At 44.5% G+C, this 25,439-nt stretch overlaps 1 protein-coding gene across 6 annotated transcripts in view; it reads left to right on the forward strand.

Annotated features, from left to right (window-relative positions):
- The window catches only part of PIP5K1B (phosphatidylinositol-4-phosphate 5-kinase type 1 beta), a 310,428-nt gene that overhangs the window by 200,858 nt on the left and 84,131 nt on the right, over positions 1 to 25,439 (forward strand). For all 6 annotated transcript variants that reach the window (XM_042964804.1, XM_042964802.1, XM_042964805.1 and 3 more), the window contains 4 exons: positions 17,539 to 17,750; positions 19,321 to 19,404; positions 19,526 to 19,574; positions 22,919 to 23,003. In XM_042964804.1, coding sequence (XP_042820738.1) covers positions 17,539 to 17,750; positions 19,321 to 19,404; positions 19,526 to 19,574; positions 22,919 to 23,003 — 430 coding nt within the window. The remainder of the gene's footprint in view (positions 1 to 17,538; positions 17,751 to 19,320; positions 19,405 to 19,525; positions 19,575 to 22,918; positions 23,004 to 25,439) is intronic.

The following is a 25,439-nucleotide window of genomic DNA, read 5'->3' on the forward strand; positions in this document are numbered from 1 at the left end:
TACGTATATGTGTATATATATATATACACACACACACACACATATATATATATGGTCTTATATAAAGACCTTATTTTTGTTAGGTACAGGAATATCACCAACTCCACATCTCTGTACCATTTCTTGAAAGATTACTTGCCCCAAAAAAGGCATAAATAAAGTCACCATCTTTCAAATTACAAACACTCTAATCCCATGATGTATTGGATTTGCTCCATTGTTTTAGATTATAAGTTTTGCTCTGTATGCTATTATTGTTTTGATAGCATTGCAATATAAACACAAGGCAAAGTCAACGTTGGTGAACAAATAAATAAAACCAACTCCTACTATCAAAGATTGTTTGAGCTGGAAGGAATCATAAAGGTCCCTGGGAAATAGTAGAACACTGCCTTCCATGCTCTGGTGTCAGAGAAAATAATTTTGGACCTAGATGTCTGTGCCTGGCCAAGCCAGATTTCCTTGTGAGAATAAAGACATTATCACGTTCTCAGGGACTTAAAAAAGGTTTCTACTTATAAACCCTCTTTTACAGAAATTTTTACTTTGAGATAATTGTACATTCACATGTAGTTGGAAAAAATAACACAGAGAGATCTCATATACTCCCCACCTGGTTTCCCCAGTGCTAACATCTTGTATGACCTTAGTGTAACATCAAAACCAGGAAGTTGACATTGGTTCTGTCCACTGACCTTCTTCAGATGTTACTGGTTTCGTATGCACTCTTGTGTGTATCTGTAGGTGGGCATATGTGTATGTGGTTTTATGCAATTCTGTGCATATATAGATTGACTTAACGGCCACAGTTAAGTATGGAAAGGTTCCTTCACAGAGATCCCTCCTGCTACCCTTTTAGATATAACTGGAGCCACCGCCCTCCCCCAACCCCTCCCAACCCCTTGCAACCGCCAATCTATTTCCTTTCTCCGTAATTTTGTCCTTTCAAGAACGCCATGTAAGTGAAGCCGTCCAGGATGTAACTTCCGAGATTGGCTTTTCTCACTCCGCATATCCATCCAAGTTACTGTGTATATCAGTAGTTGCCCCTTTTCACTGCTGAGTGATGTTTCATGGTGCGGATATACCGCCGTTTAACCATTCACCTGCTGAAGAACCTGGGGTTTTTCTCTAATGTTTGATTATTGCAAAAAAAAACAAAAACAAAAACAAAAAAAACAGGTGCTGTGAACATTTCCTTGCAGGTTTTTACATAAGTGTTATTCAGTTCTCCGGCAGAAGTGCCCCGTGCATCTGCTGTGTCACATGGTAAGCACGTGTTCACTTTTGTAAGGAACTGCCATGCTCTTTCCCAGAGAGCCTCTACCATTTTACATCCCCACCAGCAGCGTATGATCTCATTTCTTTTCATCCTGTCCTGCGTTCGCTGTCTTCCGTATTTTTTTATGTTAGCTATTGTGGTAGGTGTGTGTTTAAGTCTCTTGTTTAAGAATTGCTTGAGTATATGCTCCGGCAAAACAAAAGATAAACCCAATGAGGCCGTTCGGAGATGCAGGGAACAGTGCCGAAAAAGGAAGCTGAAAAACTTACAGTTAAGTTGAGTGGTTGATCAGTAGGGTTTCCTATGAAGGAGAGCCTGAGGCACAGGACTTGGCCACGTGTGTTTCTAGTAATAAGCCTTTCTCTGAGACTTTGAATGCTCACAGGACTTCATCTAGATCTATGCGATAGCCATGGATATTTCTCAATTATTCTGTAATTGCTTCGGTATGTGTTTAATGTTTGCCCACTAAAATCCACCCTTTAGGAGAACAGGAGCTATATGACTTCGTTTTGTTACCTTTAAACCACTTAACAAAACAGCACTTGGCCCCATGTTGGTCTTTTGGGAAAGCCTTAGAGATAACAATTTCTTGAGGGTGGTGCCTGATGTCCCAATTTAAGACAACACCACACCTGTTCATCAGCCCCGGAAAGGGGTTGATGTCTGCTCAGGCTTTTGCTGGTGGCCCCAGGTCCGTCATGATGCAGGTGGATGATGGCAGGGAGCTTCTGTTGGCAGTGGGAGAAGGGGGAAAGTGGTCAGTATGAGAGAGTTCTGGGGAAGCTACAGAAGCCATTGCATTGTATTGCTTTTCTTCTCTAGCTGTTCTTGACTTTCTGCCAACTCGGGAGGTACCTCACCTTGAGCCAGACAAGTAATTCTCAATACTTGGCAAAACCAGCTGCTCCAGTTTTTGGTGGAGGCAGGGTCCCGTCTTAGATGCAGCGTGCAGATACTGAAGTAGCTGAGCCTTTAGAACACATCATCCATAATACGTAATCCGAAAACACATGCACAGGATAAGGTACTTGACATCCTATCTCCTGGATTTCAAGCCATTTTCAAGGCTCATTGCGTCCGCAGGTTGGACCAGTTGACATTTATTGTGGACTTGCTTCGTATTAATTATAGGTGGGTTCTCGTTGAGCCTCCCCATGGCCCTGTGGCATAAGTGAGTGCCATGATTCCCTTTCTAATATGGAGAAATGGAGATGCGGGACAGGTGACACCTCCCGGGTCCCCAGAGCTCATGTTCTGGGACCCAGCTCACACACAGGCATCTCTGACTCCAGACCCAGGCCCTCTTACCAGTGTGCTCTCCATAAGGAGCCTCTAGGTACCAAAGGGGAACATCTGCTAAAATGAAAACTGTAAGTCCCACCACGGGTTTGAAGAGGGTGGGCTTCAAGTGCACGGTGACAGTTTTCCCGCTCCGACGCAGAGCTGGTGGGAAAGGTGCTGTAGAGAAAAGATGCTACGAATGCAGAGAACTCAGTTTGGACAGGGCAGTGGGTTAACGTGCGACCTTCTTCACCGAAGGAGGGAGCGAGGAGAACAGTGACCGAGGAACACAAAATAAAATCGGGAACCCAAACATTTAATTTTAAAAGTTTAATGGAAAGTGTAATCAAGCCCATTAACACCTCCCAACTGTTACCAACATGCCTGTGCATCAAATCCGATTGACTGAAGAGCAGGACTTCTTTCTGAGAAACGTGACGGTTACAGTGAAGTAGATGGTTTGACAAAGATTGTTTTTCACCTCGTGTGGAGAGGGAGACGAGGCTTTCGATGTGCTGTTGGGTCCTGCGTGAGCAGCTTTCAAGAATGCTCCTCGGCTGCCGGCAGAAATGGCAGGATTTTCAAGCCAGTGTTTGTTTTTACCGTCCCTTCAAACCAAATGGAGCCTTGTAAAAATTTCTACAGAAGAAATAGGAGGCTGAAAGCATCTTCCTCGCCCCTACGTAAACTCCTTTTCCTTTGCCTGAAAGATCACCTAAAATGAGAGAATTTAAGTATCCCCGACATATGGCGGTGGTGGTTCTGTGCCTAACCAGCTTTCGTTTTAAGTAACTTGTCACGCAGAAATAGAAATATATAACAGTTCAACTTAATAGAAGCAGAAGTCCTTGGGCTTATGAAACGGAATGCTGCCATATCTAGTATATAAGGGTTTTCTGCTCGGGTGTGCAAAGAACCTGCCTGTCTTTGATTTTCTAGTTGACCGTAAATGTAGAGGTAAGGTCAAGCAAGGTAGGTTCCCGAATGGAAGGACTCACAAAATATCCGAGGGGAGGAAGGAGAGTGAAGGAAATGTCCCCACTGGGAATCCTGGGAAGCCTGAGGAGAGCCACAGCAGGAAGGGGAAGTGACCTCAGGGGGACGTGACCGTAGCAACTCTGCCTTTGAAGATGGGTCTGGAAAGCCTTTGAGGTTGGCCAATGTGGATCCGGTTGTGGATTCCAGCGTGAGTCAGTCACATGGATGACCGTGTGAAGTAGAGCAGGACCGTCAACGCTCAAACCAAAGGAGACAAAGGACAGCAAACCCTAGTGGCTTCTAAAATGGTGCTGAGAAGCTCCATAGCTTAGGAGAAACTTCTGGAATTTGGTGATGGACGGAGTTGCAGAGGCTGAAGGAGCGTTCGAGAGTTTCCAAGGTCTGGGAAAATGTTACAAAGTTTAGAAAATGGCTCAGAACTATCTCGTGGCATGTTACCCAGCTTGCTGTGCACCCGTCACACGTGATCTTGTCTTCCTCCCGGAAACCTTCACCTCCAGCAAGTAGAAACACTTCCAAAGGGGGAAATCGGTTTGATTTCGGCGGGACTTTATTGTATTCGTTTGACATCCGTGCTGAGTCCCCGCGCTGCTGCGGGAACCCGGGGCCCGCGTGATGGCCTTGTGAAAGGCAAGGTACTTCCTGGGCCACGTCCTAGTTCCAGCGCTTTCCAAGAAGACGAGCACATGCTGGCTTCTGAGAGGCTTTGGCTCACGTAAATAGCTGCTCATCCCCGTCAGCGGCAGTCAACACTTTCCATCTGGCCCCCTCCCCTGCAAGTGAATGTTCCTTTGATGTCACCAGTGTTCTTCCTTCAAAGACATTTTTTAATGTAGTGCTTTGATCAGGCGAGTAGAACTCTTCTCTCCTCACTTTCATCCCTTGAAATTCTGCCCTCCTGCCTGGCGAGGAATTTCTGCCTCCCCCACAAGCGTGAAGTGGCCAAGAACAATCTGTTATTTATGAGTTTATGGATTAAATTTCAACTTTTTATTTCAGACGGACACACCTGTGCCCCTTCCTACATGTCTGCTTCGAAAAACCCGTTTCCAAAGGGGGTGCGTTTGCCCCTGGACACGTCGGTTGCCCATAGCTCTTCAGGATGCAGGGAAGTTAAACCCTGATGGTTACCTTAAATACCGGTGCCCAAACCTGAATGTGAGCCTGCTTGGAGTCCGTGTCTCGCTGACTTCCTCCCTTCGTTTCTCCACACGAAGACCTCGTGTGTAAACTTTGCCCGTTTGTCCACGTTCTGCCGGCTCCAGCCGTTTCCAAAACCAAACGTGCTGGATGCCAGCACTCTGCTCCCCAAGTTCTCGTTCTCACGCACCTGCTAACCTGGCTTCAGACAATGACGTGCATCCTCAGGAGGTAGAGATTAGACATCCGCTGATGGTCCTCTCTCCGAAACAGCTCCCCACCTTCTTTCTAGATTATTTGCAATTTCAGGGAAAAAAAAAAAAAAGGCAACAGCCTCATCTTCACAGAACAACGAAAGCAGTGATCCCAGGTTGCAGATTTCCTTCTCTACGCTCAGATGTGCAGGGGAAAGTCGAGTTGGTTTTTTTTTTTTTAATTTTCCGCTACACTTGCTCACTAGAACCCACCTCCACAAACGTAAGCTTACACATTTAATGATGTTTCCGTCTCTTCTCGTTTGGTCACCTCCGCAGTTTAAATATTCTCCTTGTTCAGAGTTGAGCTCTCTCTCTCTCCGGGCAGGTGTAAGCCATCCCTCTTTCATTCCTCCATTTTTTTAGGGAAACACCATTGGAGTTTCTATCGCTCGGTGATACATGGAGACAAGAACATTGCCTCAAGCTCCATAACTTTCTGTATTTTGTTTTTCCCTCTCAAATCCTCACGCTCGTGCCCCGTGGAATGTGACATTGAGTCGCCCTCTTAGACGTTCTTCAGTTGTGACCGTGCACATGCTACTATTTTAAAAACTAAATTGTAATGCCTCAAGACCCCAGAGACTTTCTGTAACTTGCAGGGTTTTCTGTCCCTTCTCCAAATTCGCCCTCTAAGCATGCATTGGGTGTTCTTTTAGGCTGTGCGTTGCTCACCGCCAATGGTGACTTTCCCAAACCCAAGACTCCTCCTGCCCCGTGGAACCTTTCGTGATCTCGGAGCAGGGACTGGCTTGATTTCCCTGACTTCAGACCACACCGGCATCTCATTCGACAAATCCTTTGTCACCTCCCTACTGAATTAATCCCATGGCATTCAGCAAATAGTTTTGAATTCTTGCTCTGCATAAGGCTCTGTGTGAAGTCTGTGGGTACAAAAAACAAAAAATGAATAGACTATGGTCCTTACCTTTAAGGAGCATAGAGTTTACAGTTTAAATGCAAACCGTCAAGTGCTTATTTATGGCAGACAGGTACTCCCGTTTTTCTTCCCTCTCCTTGTCCATTAGAGTGAGCAGAGAGAGGGAAGGCGGGGGGTACTTTTTCCCCTTTACCCGGAGAAGAGGAAGACTGTAGTGGCTCATGATGAGGATCCGGGAATCTCACCTCATTCATTGAAGTAGGTGTGGAAACGTGCAGCAAGTGTGGTTTGTGAGTCTCCTTGAGCAGTTGGCCCAATGCCCAGAAGATACATAATCAGAAGGGCTTGGCAGTTTTAATACATTAGGGTTTTTTTTCCATTTTTAATTTTTTTGTATTTTATTTTATTTTTAAACATGAACTTTATTGTCACATTGGTTTCCATACCACACCCAGTGCTCATCCCAACAGGTGCCCTCCTCAATACCCATCGCCCACCCTCCCCTCCCTCCCACCTCCCATCAACCCTCAGTTTGTTCTGTTTTTAAGAGTCTCTTATGCGTTGGCTCTCTCCCTCTCTAACCTCTTTTTTTTTTCCTTCCCCTCCCCCATGGGTTCCTGTTACGTTTCTCAGGATCCACATAAGAGTGAAAACATATGGTATCTGTCTTTCTCTGGATGACTTATTTCACTGAGCATGACACTCTCCAGTTCCATCCACGTGGCTACAAAAGGCCATGTTTCATTCTTTCTCATTGCCACGTAGTATTCCATTGTGTATATAAACCACAATTTCTAAATGTGTTTACAAAATAATTTAAGGCATCTTTAGTTGTAGAAACAAAGTATCTATGAAGAAAAAACCAAAATTCACCCAAAACCGAAGTTGGTGTATAGATATGACTGTATATATGGTCATATATAATCTTTTAAAATGGTACGTGGCTATCTCTGATGCCTATAAAATACACTTTGAGGGGCGCCTGGGTGGCTCAGTCAGTTGAGCGTCCGACTTCGGCTCAGGTCATGATCTCACGGTCCATGAGTCCGAGCCCCGCGTCGGGCTCTGGGCTGATGGCTCAGAGCCTGGAGCCTGCTTCCGATTCTGTGTCTCCCTCTCTCTCTGACCCTCCTCCGTTCATGCTCTGTCTCTCTCTGTCTCAAAATATAAATAAACATTAAAATAATTTTTTTTAAATAAAATAAAATACACTTTGAGTATTGCAAGCGTTTCACGTGAGCACAGAAAGCAGTGGTACGTGTTAATCAAGCACAGCCCAGAGGTCTCAATCACTGCATTAGACACAGTGCAAAACACATCGTTGCCGTAAGCAGACTAAGGATTGAATATTTATTTCAGTCTGGTTTCCCCGCCAAAATTGAAGAGCTCGTCACAGCCTATTTTTTCTTTTTATTGCATTAGCAAAGCGCACTCCGAGCCTTATTGAGGAAATTAAATTAAATTTAAAAGGCAGTATTCAGCTTTAACTGACTTGCACATACAGGTATTCAGAAGCCGGACTCCAAGGGACCTACTTTGCATGGAATGACAGACCCTTGGGTTCATTGTTCCCTAAACCAGGGCGTCCAGGAATGTCTCCTTTCATAAAAGCTACAGGAGACTACCTTCAGTTGTCCTATGTTGTTGAAATTCACACGAGTGTTTTTGCCAATCACGTATTCTTTATTCAAGCGCGAGACTATAGGCGAGGGGGGGAACATTACTCGGGGCCTTTGATACACCTTCCCGTCAGCTCCACGTTTTGTTGACTTGGTTATTCTTTAGACCTTCTGTCAGTGAGTGAGCAGGTGAGGTGAGGAGCAAACATAGCAAGTTTCCTGCTTTAACCCCTTAAGTTAGGATCCCAGATAATTAATTTTCATCTTTGTGCCCTCTCTACCTGCCACCAGCCGAGACAATAGTAAGCGAAGTCCACATGGAATATAAATGCATTTCACCTAGGGCTGCCCCGGGTGGCTCAGTTGCTGAAGCACCCAAAACTTCGGCTCAGGTCATGATCTCACGGTTCGTGGGTTCAAGCCCCACATCAGGATTCTCTCTCTCCCTCTTTCTCTGCCCCTCCCCGACTTGTGCGTGCTCTCTTTCTCTGTGTGTCTCAAAAACAAATAAAAAATAAAATGCATTTCACCTAAGCACCTCAGTAAATTAAACTTTCCTTTTGAAAAATTCAAATATACACAAAAGGGGACAGAACGCATGAGGAACCACTATGTTCCCTGTACCCAGCTTCAGGAATTTTCAACTCCTGGCCAATCTTGTTTCATCTCACTGCCTCCTGCCCCCACCCCTCCCAGAATTTGAAGCATGTTCTGGGTATCCCATTATTTGACTCAAACATTAAGAATCCCTAAAAACTAAAGACTCCTTTCTTAAAAAAAAAAAAAACAACAACTATAATTTCATTATCGTATCTTTACAAAATTACTTAATTCTTACTTGTCAGTATTCAAATTTCTTTTCTTTTTTTTAAAGTTGGCTCTGCGCCCAGGGTGGAGCCCAACACTGGACTTGAACTCACGACCCTGAGACCAAGACCTGAGCTGAGATCAAGAGCCAGACGCTTAACCAGCTGAGTCACCCAGGACCCCCCGAAACCTCTAATGGCTTCAGAAACAGTTGGGTTAGTTTGGATTAGGATTTAAACATGGTCTACTTGTGGGGCGCCTGGGCGGCTCAGTCAGTTAAGCATCCGACTTCGGCTCAGGTCATGATCTCGCAGTTCTTGAGTTCGAGCCGCACATTGAGCTCTGTGCTGACAGCCTGGAGCCTGGTTCGGATTCTGTGTCTCCCTCTCTCTTTGCCTCTCCCTCACTCGCATTCTGACACTTTCTCTCAAAAATAAATAAAACATTAAATAAATAAGGTCTACTTGTTAAGTAGCAGCCCCCCTGCCCCAACCCCCTCACTTGTGTTTGTAACTACCTCTGGCGTCCGTAGGTTTGAAAACACTGTGGTCTTTATCCTTCTGACAACACAGAGCATGTAATCACAGTAAATACTTTTAGTACTGAGGATTTTTCACAAGCATTATCATCTTGAAATGCAATATCAAATTCTTATGTCGGAGTTATAAGATGTAGTACTGTAGATTCTTAGTGAATATTTTGGTTTTCTGTTGCTGGCTCACGTGGATAGCACTGTAAAAAGTACACATTTCTGCTATGATCAGGGTGCACATCAGGGACCACAAAGCAAAAGAAGCCTTTGGTGGGCGGAACAGTCTGGTACGTATGATAGGAAAAGTGTAGATACAACCAAGCGTGATTCCATAGAGGGCCACTGACAGTGTGCTTCATTTTTCAGAGGGGAGATGTGTTCTCGATGTTTTATGGAGATCGTGAGTATAATTTTCAGGAAGCAAAGCGTTGAGATAGGCTTTGAAGAACCAGGAAGATTTGAAAAGATAGTAAGGACCTTCCAGAAGACACAGCATTAGCAGTGCTATCAGGGGTTACATCTTTAGGGCACATTTATGGGTAGTTAAGGGATTTCAGCTTGACCAGCCTGGAAGATATGTCAGTACAGATCTTAAGTATGGGATAGGCAGTTGTTGGCTGGGGCCACCGTCGCAAGGACCTTCAGTCACAAGGACCTGAGTGATGGTGAGAGACTGAAGGTTTTTGACCTGGTCAAGTGAGGGGGGTGGTCGGGAATCCATGGGAAGGTGGAGGGAAGAGAAGTTGAAATCAAAGCATTAGCACAAAGGAATGTTCCAATTAGAAGCTGCAGGACTAGGCAGCTTAATGAAAAGAGAAGGAGTCAGGGAGTCTGAAACCCACATCAGAATGATTTCGAATAAAAAAAAGTAGGGGAAAGAACTGCTTTGGGGGAAAAATAAGCCTTTACGGTTACAGCAAGGCAGTTGCATAGAAGTTTCCGGATGTCCAGAAGCCCAATGCAAATACGCAGGGCTGAGCTCAGGAGTGAGTTTGGCCTAAAGAAAAGATCTTAGGAATTGTCTGTAGAGAGGTGATAGCTGGACGTGACCCCCTAAAAGATGTTCACGTTTTTTCCACTTCTCCCTCGAACTCCCCTGCTGCCATCTGCGTTCAGGTATCCTCTCTTAAAAAAAAAAAAAAAGTTTTTTTTATTTGATTGGACCTGATGTTACATTCGTTTCAGGTGTGGCACGTAGTGATTGGACAAGTGTAAACATTAGGCCGTGCTCACAAGTACAGCTGCCATCTGTCACCATCCAAGCTATCACCATACCGTCAACTCTGTTCCCCGCGCTGTGCCTTTTGTGACTTGTTCATCCCACAGCTGGAAGCCTGTGTCTGCCCCGCCCCCCCTTCCCCCATTTTGCCCTTCCCCCTACCCCTTCTCTCTGGCAATCATGAGTTCCCTTTTGTTTATTCTTTTTTTTTTTTTAATTTCACATATGAAATAAATAACGTATCTTTCTGTCACTTGTTTCACTTTGCGGAATACCCGTTAGGTCCGTCTCTGTTGTCACAAATGGCATTATCTCATCCTTTCTATGGCTGCATAATATTTCATCGTGCGTATACGCATATGCATCTTTCTTATCCTAAATTCGTCTTTCAGTGGACGGTTAGGTTGCTTCCATACCTTGACTATTGTAAATAATGCTGCACTAAACATAGGGGTGCAGATACCTTTTTGAATGAGTGTTTTCATTGTCTTTTGGTAAATACCCAGTAGGGGCACTATTGGATCATGTGGTATTTCTATTTTTTTAATGTTTTTGCTTATTTTTGAGAGCAAGAGAGAAAGATGAGGGGAGGGGCAGAGGGAGAGGGAGACAGAGGATCTGAAGTGGGCTCTGTGCTGAGAGCAGAGAGCCCCATGCGGGGCTCAAAAGTCGTGAACCGTGAGATCCTGACCTGAGCCAAAGGCAGATGTTTAACCGACTGGGCCACCCCGGTGCCCCTCTATTTTTAGTTTTTTGAGGAACTTCCATACTTTTTTCCATTGTGACTACACCAGTTTGCCTTTCCACAAGCAATGCGCGCAGGTTCCCTTTTCTCCGCATCCTCACCAATACATGTTATTTCTTGTCTTTATTTTTTAAGTTTATTTATTTTGAGAGATCGGAGGAGGGCCAGAGAGAAAGGGAGAGAAAAAAAATCCCAAGCAAGCTCAGCACCATCAGCACAGAGCCGGACATGGGGCTTGAACCCACAAACCATGAGATCGTGACCCGAGCCAAAACCAACAGTCAGATGCTTAACCTACAGAGCCACTCAGGCACCCCTCTTGTCTTTTTTATTATAGCCATTCTGATAGGCGTAAGGCAGTATTTCATTATGGTTTTGATTTGTATTTCCCTGATGATTACTGATGTTGAGCATCTTTTTATGTGTCTCTTGGCCATCTGTATGGCGTCTTTGGAGAAATGGTCTATTCAGGTCCTCTGGCCATTTTTTAGTTGGAGTTTTGGTTTTTCGTCTTGAGTTGTGTAAGTTCATATATTTCGAATATTAACTCCTTATTGGATATGTCATTTGCAGATACCTTCTCGAATTCAGTAGGTTGCCTTTTTGTTTTGTTGATGGTTTCCTTTGCTTTGCAAAAGCTTTTTATTTTGATATAGTTCCAGTAGTTGAATCTTGCTTTTTGTTTCCTTGCCTTAGGAGAGACACGTAGAAAAATGTTGCTATGGCTGATGTCAGAGAAATTACTTACTACCTGTGCTCTCTTTAGGATTTTTGTGGTTTCCAGTCTCACATTTAGGTCTTTAATCCGTTTTGAGTTTATTTTTGCATATGGTATGAGAAAGCAGTCCAGTCTTATTGTTTTGCACGTAGCTGTCCGGTTTTCCCAGCGCCTTTTATTGAAGAGACTGTCTTTCTCCCCAGTTGTAAGTTCTTGCTTCCTTTGTCATAGATTAATTGACTGCATAGGCGTGGGTTTACTTCTGGGCTGTCTATTTTGTTCTATTGATCTGTTTTTGTGCCAGTACCATTCTGTTTTGATGGCTACACTTTTGTAGTAATATCTTAAAATCTGGGAGCGTGCTGCCTCCAGCTTTGTTCTTCTTTTTTCAGGATCGCTTCAGCTAGTCAGGTCACAAAGTAATTGCTGTGGAGCCTAAGTATCGTCTCTTATCCAAGCTATTGAAACCCTTTAGTCAAAAACAGGCACCCTTTGTGTGGGGTATCTCTACAGTTTCCTGACTGTTTTCTTCCAGGCCTTATTCCAACCTGTAATTGGGGTTTGTGTGATTTTGAGGATGGTATTGTTGTCTATTTTACTTAGCTCTGAAGTCCTGGCAACTTCATTGTGCCTGGGACAACACTAAACACTCACTTCTAGTCGAGTCGAGAGCCCATGAATGTCGCCGCTGAGAAGCAGAGAAGAAGATGTTGAGAGAATTTCAGTGAACATCTTTGGATCATTGTCCTGCGGATGATCCAGAGGAAGTCGGGACTTGGGATCACGATCCAAAGGAAAGACAGACCGGAAGGCAAAGAACAAGAGCTGAGGGCACGTGGAGATTCCGGGGGGCGTGGTCAGCCCGGATGATTGCACGGGCGGGGGGTGAACGGCGACGGTAACAGCTAACAGTTATCGGGCACTCTGTGTATGCCAGTTGCTGTCCTAAGACTCAACGTGGATTAACTCAGTCTTCGAAGTAACTCCGTGAGGCTGGAGTTCCCGTGATCTCTCTCTTGCAGATGAGGAAACGGGGCCCAGCACAGTCCATACTTTGCCCCGGGGGCGAACGAGTAGGGAAGCCATGGGTCGACCAAGCCCACCTGCCCCCGGAGCACAGAGTCTTAACCACCGTGCAGCTGCTGTCGCTCCTCGTAGCAGGGGGACAGAACACAGTGCGGGGGGGGGGGGGGGGGGGAGAGGCAGTGGGGCACAGCAGGTGGAATAGAAAGAGGAGGACCAGGCAGTCTTTGTCACATGTGGCCACGAGGAGAGGACAGAAGTGCCTGTCGTTCTGCATTAGGACGTTTCCCACACCATGTCACCAGGCCTCCAGAAACCACATGTGAATTAAGAGCAGTCCCCACCTGTCACCAGCCGTGAGAACACGGAGAAGGTGCTTTCTTCAGGAACAGATAGTTTTGCTGCCGTCCTCAGGATGCTGCTTTGACCTTGACTTTTTACTATCTTCCAGTATCATTATTGCCTTAAAACAGTCCTTGGGAAAGAAGGGGGAAGCCAATCTGACTTTGGCAATAAAAGCGTTAGCGATACTCCGTCTTGATTTCGTTTTTACACGCGTCTGTGAAATCAGTCCTGCTTTCTTCTTTTTACAAGTGGGGAAGTAAAGTCTCGCCAAAGCTAGACAGAAAAGCACCTGTGTTTGCATTGCAACCTGAGTTTTGCACAGCAGCCGCACGGGCGCAGGATCCCCCAGCGACAGCCAGGTCAGGCAAACATTCTGGAAAAAAAAAAAAAATGCGCCTCAGTGACAGACTTGACTGACGGGTGTCTGTCCTGTTGCAGAATGTTGCACACTCTCAAAGCCCACACATGCAAAGATTTTGGCAGATATATTTGATTCCTTTAATTAAGGAAGCAGGAGGATATGCATAACAACGACTTTGTTCCTAATTGATGTGGGTCTGCAATGCACATGACTAAAATCTGTTCCCAGGATTTTTCATTACGGAAGTTTTTGAATTTGACTTAAAATACATGCCTGCATATTTATCTTTTCCTTCCTTAACATTTTTTTTTATATAAGTGGTGACTTTAACCTGTAATCTAATTATCATGGCCAACTTCCCACACATGGGAATAGAACTTATCTTTTTTAAGCCTTTCACTCTGAAAGCGGGAGCCTGGCCTGCTCAAGACAGTTCAGGGTCCTTCAGGGACTCCCAACAATCCAGTTTAGGAGTACAGGGAAAAATGATTCACTTTTAAAAATTTACGTGTAGGGGCGCCTGAGTGGCTCAGTCGATTGAGCGTCCGACTTCGGCTCAGGTCATGATCTCACGGTTCGTGGGTTCGAGCCCCGAGTCAGGCTCTGTGGTGACAGCTCGGAGCCTGGAGCCTGCTTTGGATTCTGTGTCTCCCTCTCTCTGCCCCTCCGCTACTCGCTCTGTGTCTCTGTCTCTCAGTAATGAATCAATGTTAAAAAATTTTTTTTAAATTAAAATTTACATGTAGCTTTTTCTTAGTTAATTCTCCCTTGAGGCTTGTTTTTGTTTGTTTTTTTAAGTAAACCAGATAGATACTTGGCCACTTACAGCAGCAGGGGTTCAAATTGGACCCCAGCTTGACTTTGTGTCACTTAGAAAGTGCACGTGTCCTCTTTGGCCTGTCCTGAGGCAAGAGAAGTGACTGGAAGTACCAACCAAACTGTATAGGTTGTACGTGGCATTGAAAATATAAGAAAAAATGTTTCATAAAGAAAGCTTTTGAACAGGCACAGCTAACTTGTGGACGCCCTGCAGGGACAAAGAAAGAAAGATGATGGTGTCAAGATTACCTTTCCATTTTCCCGCCTCTCAGTTTACCTCTCTGGATGCCCGCCAGGAACATTCACACCGTTGTCTCGCGGTCTGATGAGCACTTGCTTTTGAAGCCAGTTTGCCGCCCTGAAGGGACTTTTACCAGTGGGTAGTTCGGGGGCTGTGCCGGGCATGAGGCTGTGATTTTTTTGCCCGCCGAAATCAGGACTCTTCCCCCCGACGGATCGTGCGGTCATCGCTTTATACCCATTGACCAGAATTGCCGTTCTGTCAGCTGATCTTTTCCTCGTCGACCTTCAACCCAGAACTTTTGACAAGGCCCACAAGGGCGCTGGTGAGCAGGCTGAACGCACAGTTGTATTTTCGGTGGCTTTCTGTGCATTTTTATTTTCAGCAGTGTAAGGTTAAGGGCGTTTACTTCCGAGATGACGTCTGTCATCTCTCACACTAGTGTGAGCAGTGAGTCACTATGACGTGAAGTCAGGATGACGATCGCACGCAGTTAATTCGGCATTTTCTTTGTACCCGGAATGTTCCTAGGCTCTTTCTCTGCATGTCCGTGTTGAATTTTTACAAAGCACCCCATACAGTATACAACATTATTGTCACCACTTTATAGAGGAGGAAGCAGGCAGAGGGGGGTGATGTAAGCTGCCTAGGCCACACTCTTTACCTTTTATGTCCTTCCCCCGGACGCGTGCGCACTGACAAATGTCATTGGGAAGACTGGTGGCAATTGTCGTGCAAGGTCTCTGATGCCACGTGGGTGGGCACTGTTCCCCAGCCATCTTTGCGGTGTGGCTGAGAATTGCAAAGCCCAAGGACCTTGTACCCTTGTTGCTATCTGAAGAAAGCATCCAGTATCTGTGAGGGTTTCTCTTCAAGAGGCTGGGTCCTTGGCAACCGTGATGCAGAACTGTTTTGTTTGCTTATGTGGCTCCGTGCCACCGTGTGGGGGCATAAGGCACCGATAAACCTCTGTGGGGAACCGACCAGTGAGTCTGAGGCTCACACGTTGGGTCAGTGGTGAGGAACTTTTCCTGCCACCCTTCCCGCCTCCTCCAATCTTGGCCTCCATTTCTTCTTAGGGTAGGGAGGCTCGGTCCACACTGCTGTCAGGCCACTCTCTGATCTCGTGGGTTATAAAGTTCCATGGCCGAAACCTCTAAAATAGTAAGATTTTCCTCTCAGCTCTTGCCTGCCTCCTTTCTTTTTTATTTATTTATTTTTAATTTTTGTTTTAAATGTTTATCTATTTTTGAGACAGAGGGAGACAGAGCGCAAGTGGGAGAGGGGCAGAGAGAGAGGGAGACACAGAATCCGAAGCAGGCTCCAGGCTCTGAGCTGTCAGCACCGAGCCTGATGCGGGGCTCGAACCCACGAACCGTGAGATGATGACCTGAGCCAAAGTCAGACGCTTAACCGACCGAGCCACCCAGGCACCCCCTTGCCTGCCTTCTTTCTTAATTTAGTAAACCGTAAGATGAACAGTTGATACTCTGAATAATCAATGCTCATGTACAGCCCCTTTCATTCTTCCTCATTGATGGCAAAGATGTACGAGACCCAGGGATAACCGTATTTCTGGAAGGCCTCCTGTGCCATAGTTCACAAGTCCCGTGACAGATGGTATTCATGAAGTGGCAGCCACAGGTGTTTGCATCCTCGGGCTCGACCCCTGTTTCCTGTATCCTAAATGTCTGATCAAAAAGCAGCTGGGCCGAGGGGAAATGAGAAGCCTTAGAAATGCTGCGTATTCTGTCTCTGGTTAAACAATGACTATAGACTCTGATCCTCAGAGGCAGTTCCTAACTAGGGTACAGTGACAGATTATCATGTTGTTCTGCCATGCAGGCTTGGCTTAATTTCTGGGCTTTTTTGATTTCCCAAACAGCTTTGTGTGAGAAACGCCAGGCATTTAAAACCCTGCTGTACAGGAGATTCATGTACAAAGCACAAGGAGGAGAACTTTATCATGGAGGAAAATGCCCCATTTTCATGCGCTCCTGAATACTTTTCCTCCACTAAGGAAGCATCCTGAGTGTCAGAGCCCCACCTACTCTGGGAAGCCGTGTCGACTGCTTCTCCCCTTGACCTTACCTCCTACCGTTTTCCTGTCAGAACACCTCTACCTCCTTTGTCTGGTGGCCTCTGCTACTTTTATTTTTATTTATTTTTAATTTTTTTTTAATGTTTATTTATTTATTTTGAGAGTGAAAGGGAGAGGGAGAATCCCAAGCAGGCTCCATGCTGTCAGCACAGACCCTGATGCGGGGCTCAATCCCACAACCATGAGATCATGACCTGGGCCAGATCAAGAGTCTGACGCTTAACCAACTAAGCCACCCAGGTGCTTTTGAGATCCTAATTTTTAAAAACACTTGTACAGGGGCCGCACCTGGGTGGCTCGGTCAGTTGAGCGTCCAACTTCGGCTCAGGTCATGACCTCGCGGTCCGTGGGTTCGAGCCCCGCGTCAGGCTCTGTGCTGACAGCTCAGAGCCTGGAGCCTGCTTTGGATTTTATGTGGGTGTCTCTCTCTCTCTCTCTCTGCTCCTCCCTCACTCGTGCTCGCTCGCTTGCTCTCTCTTTCTCAAAAATCAATAAACACGTTTTAAAAAGTTTAAAAACAGTTGTACAGGGAACCGAATGGCAGCTTTGAAAGACACGCTTTCCAAAGGAGACCACCGAACTCCAGCAAGGTCAAGATTGGGAGAACAGAATCCAAACAAAAACACATTCCGGCTGAGTCTTCACGCTGAGGAGGTTGCAGGCTTCTAGAGACCAGTACCCGTTGGTGTCTGTGCTCCTCGTGCTGAAGAGTGTGGCTGCTGGAGTTGCCTGCCCGGGTTCCTATCCCGACAGCACCACTCATGAAGTGTGTGATATTGAGCAAATCACTTCCTCTCTCTCTCTCTGTCTCGATTTGTTCGTAAGATAGAGACAATAATAGTACCTAACTCAAAGAGGTGTGAGGGTTGAATCCAAGGTGACCTACTTAGAACCTGGCCCGTGGGAAGTGTTCAATAAATGTTACGGGTGAAACATTTATGAAGGGTTGGGAAAAGATGTGCTCCCTTTAAATTTGCATAAAAAATATCATCTTGGAGCCATTGTGATAATCCTTACTAAACAGGACCTAATAACAACCACAAATGTTTTTATTTTGATTCTTCCTCTGTCAGCCGTGTGTCTGCTTATCTAGAGCTCTCTGATCCTCCCCAGATGAGACTTAGGAGCCATTTCAGTTGACTGGCCTGCTGGTTCTTGTTCTTACTCAGGTGCTGGAAAGCTTCAAAATCATGGACTATAGCCTTTTGCTGGGAATCCACATCTTGGACCATTCCCTCAAAGAGAAAGAAGAGGAGAACTCACAAAACGTGCCTGATGCTAAACGGTCGGGGATGCAGAAGGTCCTCTATTCGACAGCAATGGAATCCATCCAGGGTCCAGGGAAACCAGGAGACGGGATCATCACAGAGAACCCGGACACGTAAGTGTGGTCGCCTACCTGCCCACCCTCCTGGCCGGGGGAGCCCACGTCGGTGAGGTAATTAAATGCAGTCATGTTCCTTTCCTGGTGGCTCTTGGAGAATGGCTTCCTATCTGGTGCTAAAATGGATCAAGCAGCCTTCGTTTCTCTTCCTCTGCGGATGACTAGAGGAGTAGCAGCTCTTTGGGTTATTATCATTCTCTGATGCGCGCGGTTTCAGTGTTTCAGATGGCCCCATTTTTGAACAGGCTGGAAATGTTTCTACCCCTATTTACTGCATATTCAAAACAGGCACCACGACAGGAGACTATGAATTTGAATAAACATGCGTTGAAGCAAACATGTGACAGGAATTACGTTCACAATTCAGAGCCACTTATCCACATAAAAAGATTCTGCTGTTGTAGGTCCTGTACCCTGGCAGATGTAGTCTCTTGGCCTCAGCCAGATGTGATGGTAACTGCAGGATTAGTTGGCACAGAGAAAGTGCTTCTTGACTAACAGAAACAGCTACAACCAAAGAAAGCGATTGAAATGGTTGACTATGTCATGCGTGTTCACCAGCTGTGCAGGAGACTGAATGAAGGGCATCATTTTCCTAGGCCATAAGGGGCTGCCTTCTGGGGGTCTCCAACAATGACTAAATCACAGGCATATTTCACCTTTAGAAAGGAACTCCGTACGTATTAAAGCTTTAAAAATTCCTTTCTTATGATTCTGTCTCAGTGTCCAATAATCAATTAAACCAATTATTCTCTATCAGTATAGTGAACTACACAGCCATTAAAAAACGCATTAGCATTGAATATGAGGAAATGTACATCGTTTAGCAAATGAAAAATGCAAGTTGTAAAATATGCTAACTTAAATGCTTTTGCGGGCTAATAAATACATATACACGTCTGTTTCCCCTGGAAAGGTGTACCAAATGCTAATAGAAGTCCTTGGCATCCTTGGAATGGGTTCTTTTGTATATTTAAAATCTCACAGTAGATATATAAAAGTGTTGCATTTTTAAAACGTAGTGTTTTGGGGCACCTCGGTGGCTCAGTTGGTGAAGCGTCTGACTTTGGCTCAGGTCATGATCTCACAGTTCGTGAGTGTGAGCCCTGCATTGGGCTCTGTGCTGACAGCTCAGAGCCTAGAGCCTGCTTCGGGTTCTGTGCCTCCCTCCCTCCCTGCCCCTCCCTTGCGCTCTCTCTCTCTCTCTCTCCCTCTCAAAAACAAATAAACATTTTAAAAAATGAAATAAAAAGCAGTATTTCAGTATATTTTGAAAATTCGTGCTTGCAGTTTTAAAATAGAAAGAATTTTTTGTTTGGATTCTTCTCATCCAGCTGTCCAGAGGTGACAGCTCTGGTTTCACTCTCCTGTGTGGGAAGTATATCATTCTGGATTCCCAGGAAGACTCTACCCAGGGGCGGGGGGGAAGGAAAGAAAGAAAGAAAAGAGAAAAGGAAAGCAAGTCCAGAATTCTTAAAGTTGTCCATTTTTATTTAGTCTATTTTAGAAATTATGTCCACTTCCTAATATATGTTGTAAAATCTTCTCTCTTTTGCTCTATCAACAGAATGGGAGGCATTCCAGCTAAAAGCCATAAGGGAGAAAAACTACTTTTGTTTATGGGCATTATTGACATTCTGCAATCATATAGGTAAGTAATTTGGGGAAGAAGCCTTTATTTATTTCAAAGTAAATCAACAAAAGGCTTTGAAAATCCACCAGATGGGAGTGATTTTATATTCTAATTTTTGTTTCTGTCTGTTTACATTTAGGTTAATGAAGAAGTTAGAACATTCCTGGAAAGCGCTTGTTTATGATGGGGTAAGTGACTTACCATGTTCCTTGTTAAACTATATATTTCTCTGATTTCTCAGACTTCAATGTATGTGTAGGAAGTCACATCAGCAGACCAGACGATGTTCTCTTTTTTGTTGTTTTTTTTTAACATTTATTTCCGAAAGAGAGAGACTGAGGGTCAGCGGGGGAGGGGCAGAGAGAAAGCGAGACACAGAATCCGAAGCAGGCTCAGGCTCTAAGCTGTCAGCACAGAGCCCGATGCGGGGCTCGAACCCATGAGCCTTGCTATCATGACCCGAGCCGAAGTCGGTTGCCTAACCGACTGAGCCGCCCAAGTGCCCTAAAAGGATGTGTTGTTTCCATGTCAAATCTCCAGGACCCTCTTACAAGAGGATGCTGGGGAAAAGGGGGAGGGAGACTGATTGCAGAGCCCCTGGGAAGAACAGGAGGACCATTGAAATGAGATTCTCGGTTCTCACCGGAGTAAGCTGTGGAGCGATCTGAGCCTGACTTTGGTGGGACACAGCCCTGGATGTGAACCCTGCATTCACCACTTTACTAACCGTGTGATCCAGTCACATTGCTTGTTATTTGGCCTCCCTGGGCCTGGTTTCCCATCTGTACCAGAGATATAGTGATAGCCCTCACAGGGCTAATGCAGGGATTAAATAAAATAATACACTGTCGTGTTCGACACAATGCCGAGCACAATAAAGACGGAAGAAGTGAAAACTTACATACAAGTTGTTACGGATGTACGTGACTAAGACTGAACGGTGTGAGGGTCTCTTAGACCCAGAGTTGCATAGCAATCAAAAAAAAAAAAAAAAAGAAAAGAAAACAATCAATTATCCAGAGGTATTCTCCCTCCCCCTCTCCCTCCTGCCCACTCAGTACACAGACACGTTCCTATCTACGTGTTACATGCGAAGTTTTTGCTACTGATGGAACATTTACTGGCCTCGGCCTCCCTCAGTTAATAACCTGACCACAGAATATATTGGGCAGAGGTTTGCTCGCACATTTTTTAAAGATGTTTGCAGCTGCTTTCCTTTGAAAGAAGATAAATTATAGATATTATTCTCTTCCTTTATTGGAAAAGAGCACTGACTTCCTCACTTCTGTGGAAGGCTGGTAATAACCTCTCTGCATGAAAGATCTGCATTTTGTCCCCAGGCTGAGGAATGGGCTTTGTCGGAATGCACTCGTAAACAACAGGTTCACAAGTTTGCTTCTGAGAAGTAAATGTAGGCTTACTATTTAAATCGAAGATTCCTTTTGTTTAAAGGCCAAGATGGCGGACTAATATTCTCCCTTCCAGCTGACAAAAATAGAGACTGTTTAATGCCTTTTTTAAAATATTTATTTATTTTGGGGAGAGCACAAGCGGGGGAGGGGCAGACAGAGGGGGACAGAGGATCTTAAGTGGGCTCTGGGCTGACAGTAGGGAGCCCGACTGATGTGGGGCCCAAGCTCACGAACTGCGAGGTCATGACCTGAGCCAAAGTCAGATGTGCACCCGAGCCACCCAGGTGTCCCAAGACTGCATAATGCTTTAAACATGGAAAGGAAAACAGCCAACACCCTTCCCATTCTGTTTCCTAAGAGGACTTTAATTCCCTGTTACCAGACTAAGATTTCTGATCTGAATGGCCTAGTACTCAACTGGTCAGATGCATCTAAGAGACCCCTACCTTTGTCTAGTTAAAATATATCTTCCGTGTTTTGGTGGTGGTTTCTTTTTTTTAAGAGAGTCTCTGTGTTGATTGTTTACTTGTGGAATTACAAGCGGTAAATAAGACTCACTTTTGTTTATTTGCAAACGTGCCTCTTATTTAAACAATGTTTCTTCATACCGAAAGAGAACCACAGCCCAGCTTCTCTTGGAAAGAGAAGGTCTGGGTCTTAATCATCTTGCACCATAAGATATTCCTCAATATCTTATGCACTTGTTGTGAATATGGGTCCATTTCAGACAGGAGCTGCCAGAGTACTGGGGGGGGGGGGGGGGGGGGGGGAGTGCACGTCAAACCAGTAGGAAATTCCCACCACGTCTGCAACATCACTGTCTAGGGGACCTTGGCCAAAGAAGGTTCCTCTACGCTGTCCTTCATTACATGCTAATTACAGAATTACCTTATGCCTCATGTAATTCCCTATTTCACGGATGAAAAAAAACGGAGGCACCAAAACACTGCCTTTCTCCTGGATCACACAGCTTCTTAAAGTTAGAACTAACACCAGAACCAGGTCTCCAGACCCCTGGTCCAGTGTGGGTTTTTCCCTCCACACCTGGAGCGGGAACTTCATACCATCTAAATTTAAACTTTTAGAACTTTTTTTTACTGGAATCCACAAACTTAGAATCAAAATGGAACATTAATTTGTTTCTGGAAATGTATATCTTGGAGAGCAGGTAAATGATCACTGAATAAACATACAGAATTCGCTTCTTCATCCATCTCCTGTCCTGGATTTGTAATAAAACGCCCCTTCAGTCCTGAAGACTCCTGCCAAGCATGAGAGAATTGAGTTAACAGTTTAATTCAATTCAATTCTATCTAATTAGTGGATAATTCAGCATAACGGAGGTCATCAGTCAGCCGTGTCCCCTTGGAACCTTCCCCATGTTTTGCACCATTTTACTAGGAGATAAAACCAGTGCTCCTTTTTGACCTAGATGCCATTTTTCCATTAGGGTTGTTTTGCTTATTTGTGTCCCCAGTTTTTTTTTTAATTTTTTTTTAACGTTTATTTATTTTTGAGCAAGAGAGACAGCGCACGAGCAGGGGAGGGGCAGAGAGAGAGGACACAGAATCTGAAGCAGGCTCCAGGCTCTGAGCTGTCAGCACAGAGCCCGACGCGGGTCCCAAACCCACAAACAGTGAGATCATGACCTGAGCCGAAGTCTGGCATTTAACCGACTGAGCCACCCGGGCGTCTATGTCCCCAGTTTTTGTCCCCAGCTCAAACCGTTCTCCTTCATTTCAGCTGAGACTTGAGGTGCTCGTTGTCTACGTGTGAAACAAAGAATCTAAAAGCCCCACATGGCACACAATGCAATCAGAATCAACTTATTACATGTTTTGCTTTATAAAGCAGCATCTTTTTGCTAGCTCTCCCCAGCCCCCCTTCGTACTCTGTTTCATCATGAGTATCCACAATCTTTGCTCAGATTGTCTTTGCCTCCTTCCGCAGCCTGACTCTTGGGCACCACAGGTCACAAGACTTTGCTCTTCTCTGGCTCTCAACATCCACACCTTCTGGTTAAGGACATGGGCTTAACAGAGAACCGATTGAATTAGATGGTTCTTCTAGCTTAAAATGAACTGCAAGATAAACCTGTGATAACTGATTTGTATTTTCAGGATACTGTTTCAGTTCATCGACCAAGCTTTTATGCTGACAGATTTCTAAAGTTTATGAATTCCAGAGTTTTCAAGAAAATTCAAGGTAAGGTTCTTAGAATTTTTTTTTTTTTACTTTTAGCACTTACTTGCTGACTTTCTGGTGTGTATCCTTCCAAGATTTTTAGTGGAAGGTTTGGACTAATTTATCTCCCAAAAGCTGTGATCACTTAATAATTATGTAATTACCAGTAATTTACTGATGCCATAATCATTAGAGTCTTATTGTGGAAAAAATTAGAAACTGCCTAACTATCCAGTCCTGTAATTTACAGATTATATGATGTATTAAATATATTATGGTACAATCTAATGGAATAATATGTACAATAAAATTCATATTCTAAAGGTACATTTAGTCCTTATAGACATAGATTTATTCACACAGACACACACACGTATATGTAGTTCATTGGTTTGCATATGTAAATTCACAACAAATGCTAATGGAATATATAAAAATCTGATACGTTAACAAGAAAAAGGATGAAAACCAAACGATCATCTCAACAGGTGCAGAAAACGCACTGGACAAAGTACAGTATTCATTCATGGTAAAAACTTTCCACAAAGTAGGTTCAGAGGGAACATACATCAACATCACAAAGGCCATACATGAAAAACCCACAGCTAACATCATACCCAATGGCGAAAACCTGAGAGCTTTTCCTCTAACATCAGCAGCAAGACAAGTATATCCACTCTCACCACAAGCAGTGCTCAAGTCTTTGGGCCTCAGGGCCACTTTACGCTCTTTTCAATGATTAAAGACCCCAAAAAAGCATTTACACATGTGGGGCTATGTATATCACTATTTAGCATATTAGAATTTAAAATTAAGGAAAGTTTTAAATACTCATTAATTCTTACAAAGTAACAATTTCAAAAATTGCGTGTAAAAAGGTCAGTTTCAACAAAAAGGTAAAAAAAATTTCACAGAAAAAATAATCATGAAGGGATGTCTGGCGCCTTAGTTGGTTAAGCGTCCAACTTCGGCTCAGGTCATGATCTCACAGTTCGTGGGTTCGAGCCCCGCATTGGGCTCTCCTGTTGGCTCATGCCCTTTCTCTCTCAAAAATAAATAAACATTAAAATAATAATAATAGTAATAATTAGGAAAAGCAATATTTTCTAAAACAAATAATTGACTGAGAGAAGTGGTATTATTTTACATTTTTTCAAAGCCCCAATTCTGGCTTAATAGGAGACATCTAGAATCTCCTATCAGCTTCTGAATTCAGTCTGTGGCTAGATGTCCTGTGGCATCTAGAAAACTCATTAGAGAGTGAGAAAGGCTAATTACGCCTTAATATTGTTATGAAAATAGGTTTTTTTAGTTATTTTATTTGTTTTTGTTAAGTAATCTCTACAGCCCTGTGGGGCTCCAACTCATGACCCCAAGATCATGAGTCACAAGCTCCACTGACTGAGCCAGCCAGGAGCCCCTGAAAATAGTTTCAACATTGAAGGCCTTCTAAGAGGGTCTCAGGAGCCTCTAGTACTCCCTGAACCACATTTGAGATCCTCCGACTTAAAAGTTTTAAAATATTATGTTGGAAGACAAGAGGTGAAGGTTCATAAAAGTCAGCAGACAGAACCTTAAAGCAGAAGCCAGTGCGCGTAATCCCTTCACACCTAGATAGCAGGTGTCACCATTGTCTTCATAGGATGAGGAGTCAAGGTGAATGTGACTTATTTGGGCCACTTATTTTCCAGTAAAATCCATTTTGATCAGTTTTTAAACATTCAAAATTTCCTCCCCTCCAAGAAAACCCAGGTCTGGTTTTATCTCTTCTCCCCCTCACGTCAGCCAGGAAATAGAATGCTAGCGAGCGAAGAAATGAATACCGCTTAAGACAACTTCAGAGAAAAGAAAGACACCTTGGGTTTCCTGCTTTCTCCTTCTGTGATCTTGGGCAGGTCACAGCTTTTCAGCTCTCTATTTCTGGTCCTATAAAAGGGCTCAGACAACCGTTGTCTCCCTCAGACAACCGCGTGGGTAATTTGAGATATGGAGTGTGATGTTAGTCTCCAAACCCTAAAACCCTCTACAAAAGTTATTTATGATGATGATCATATGATTATGGTTATAAGACTGCTCACAAGACACACAGACTTTTCCTTCTCCAGAACTGGAGAGAATGCCCACCATTCTTCCCCATTTGTGTGTCCCAAAGTCCTTGTCCAATTAAGTTCTTGCAAGCTGCCTACGGGCAGGCCCCAGATGAGCGTTGCAATCTAAGCTCTGAGCTTCCCAAGGCCAGACGCAATTATTCTAATGCATCAGCTGTCAGGTCACCCCTGCATGCAAACCTCCACAGGTGGAGAGACACTGCCAAAAACCAGTTCAGGCAAGGCATAAACAAGCCGCAACTTCTCTCCTCTCCAAGGAAATTCTTTAATAACTGCGTTGAGCCAAGAAGAATTATTGGAACGAGGACTGAACAGAGATGGGGATTGTGTGGCTGCGGCTAAAACAGCT

Source organism: Panthera tigris, chromosome D4, assembly GCF_018350195.1.
Source record: "Panthera tigris isolate Pti1 chromosome D4, P.tigris_Pti1_mat1.1, whole genome shotgun sequence".
In the NCBI taxonomy this organism is placed as follows: Eukaryota; Metazoa; Chordata; class Mammalia; order Carnivora; family Felidae; genus Panthera; species Panthera tigris.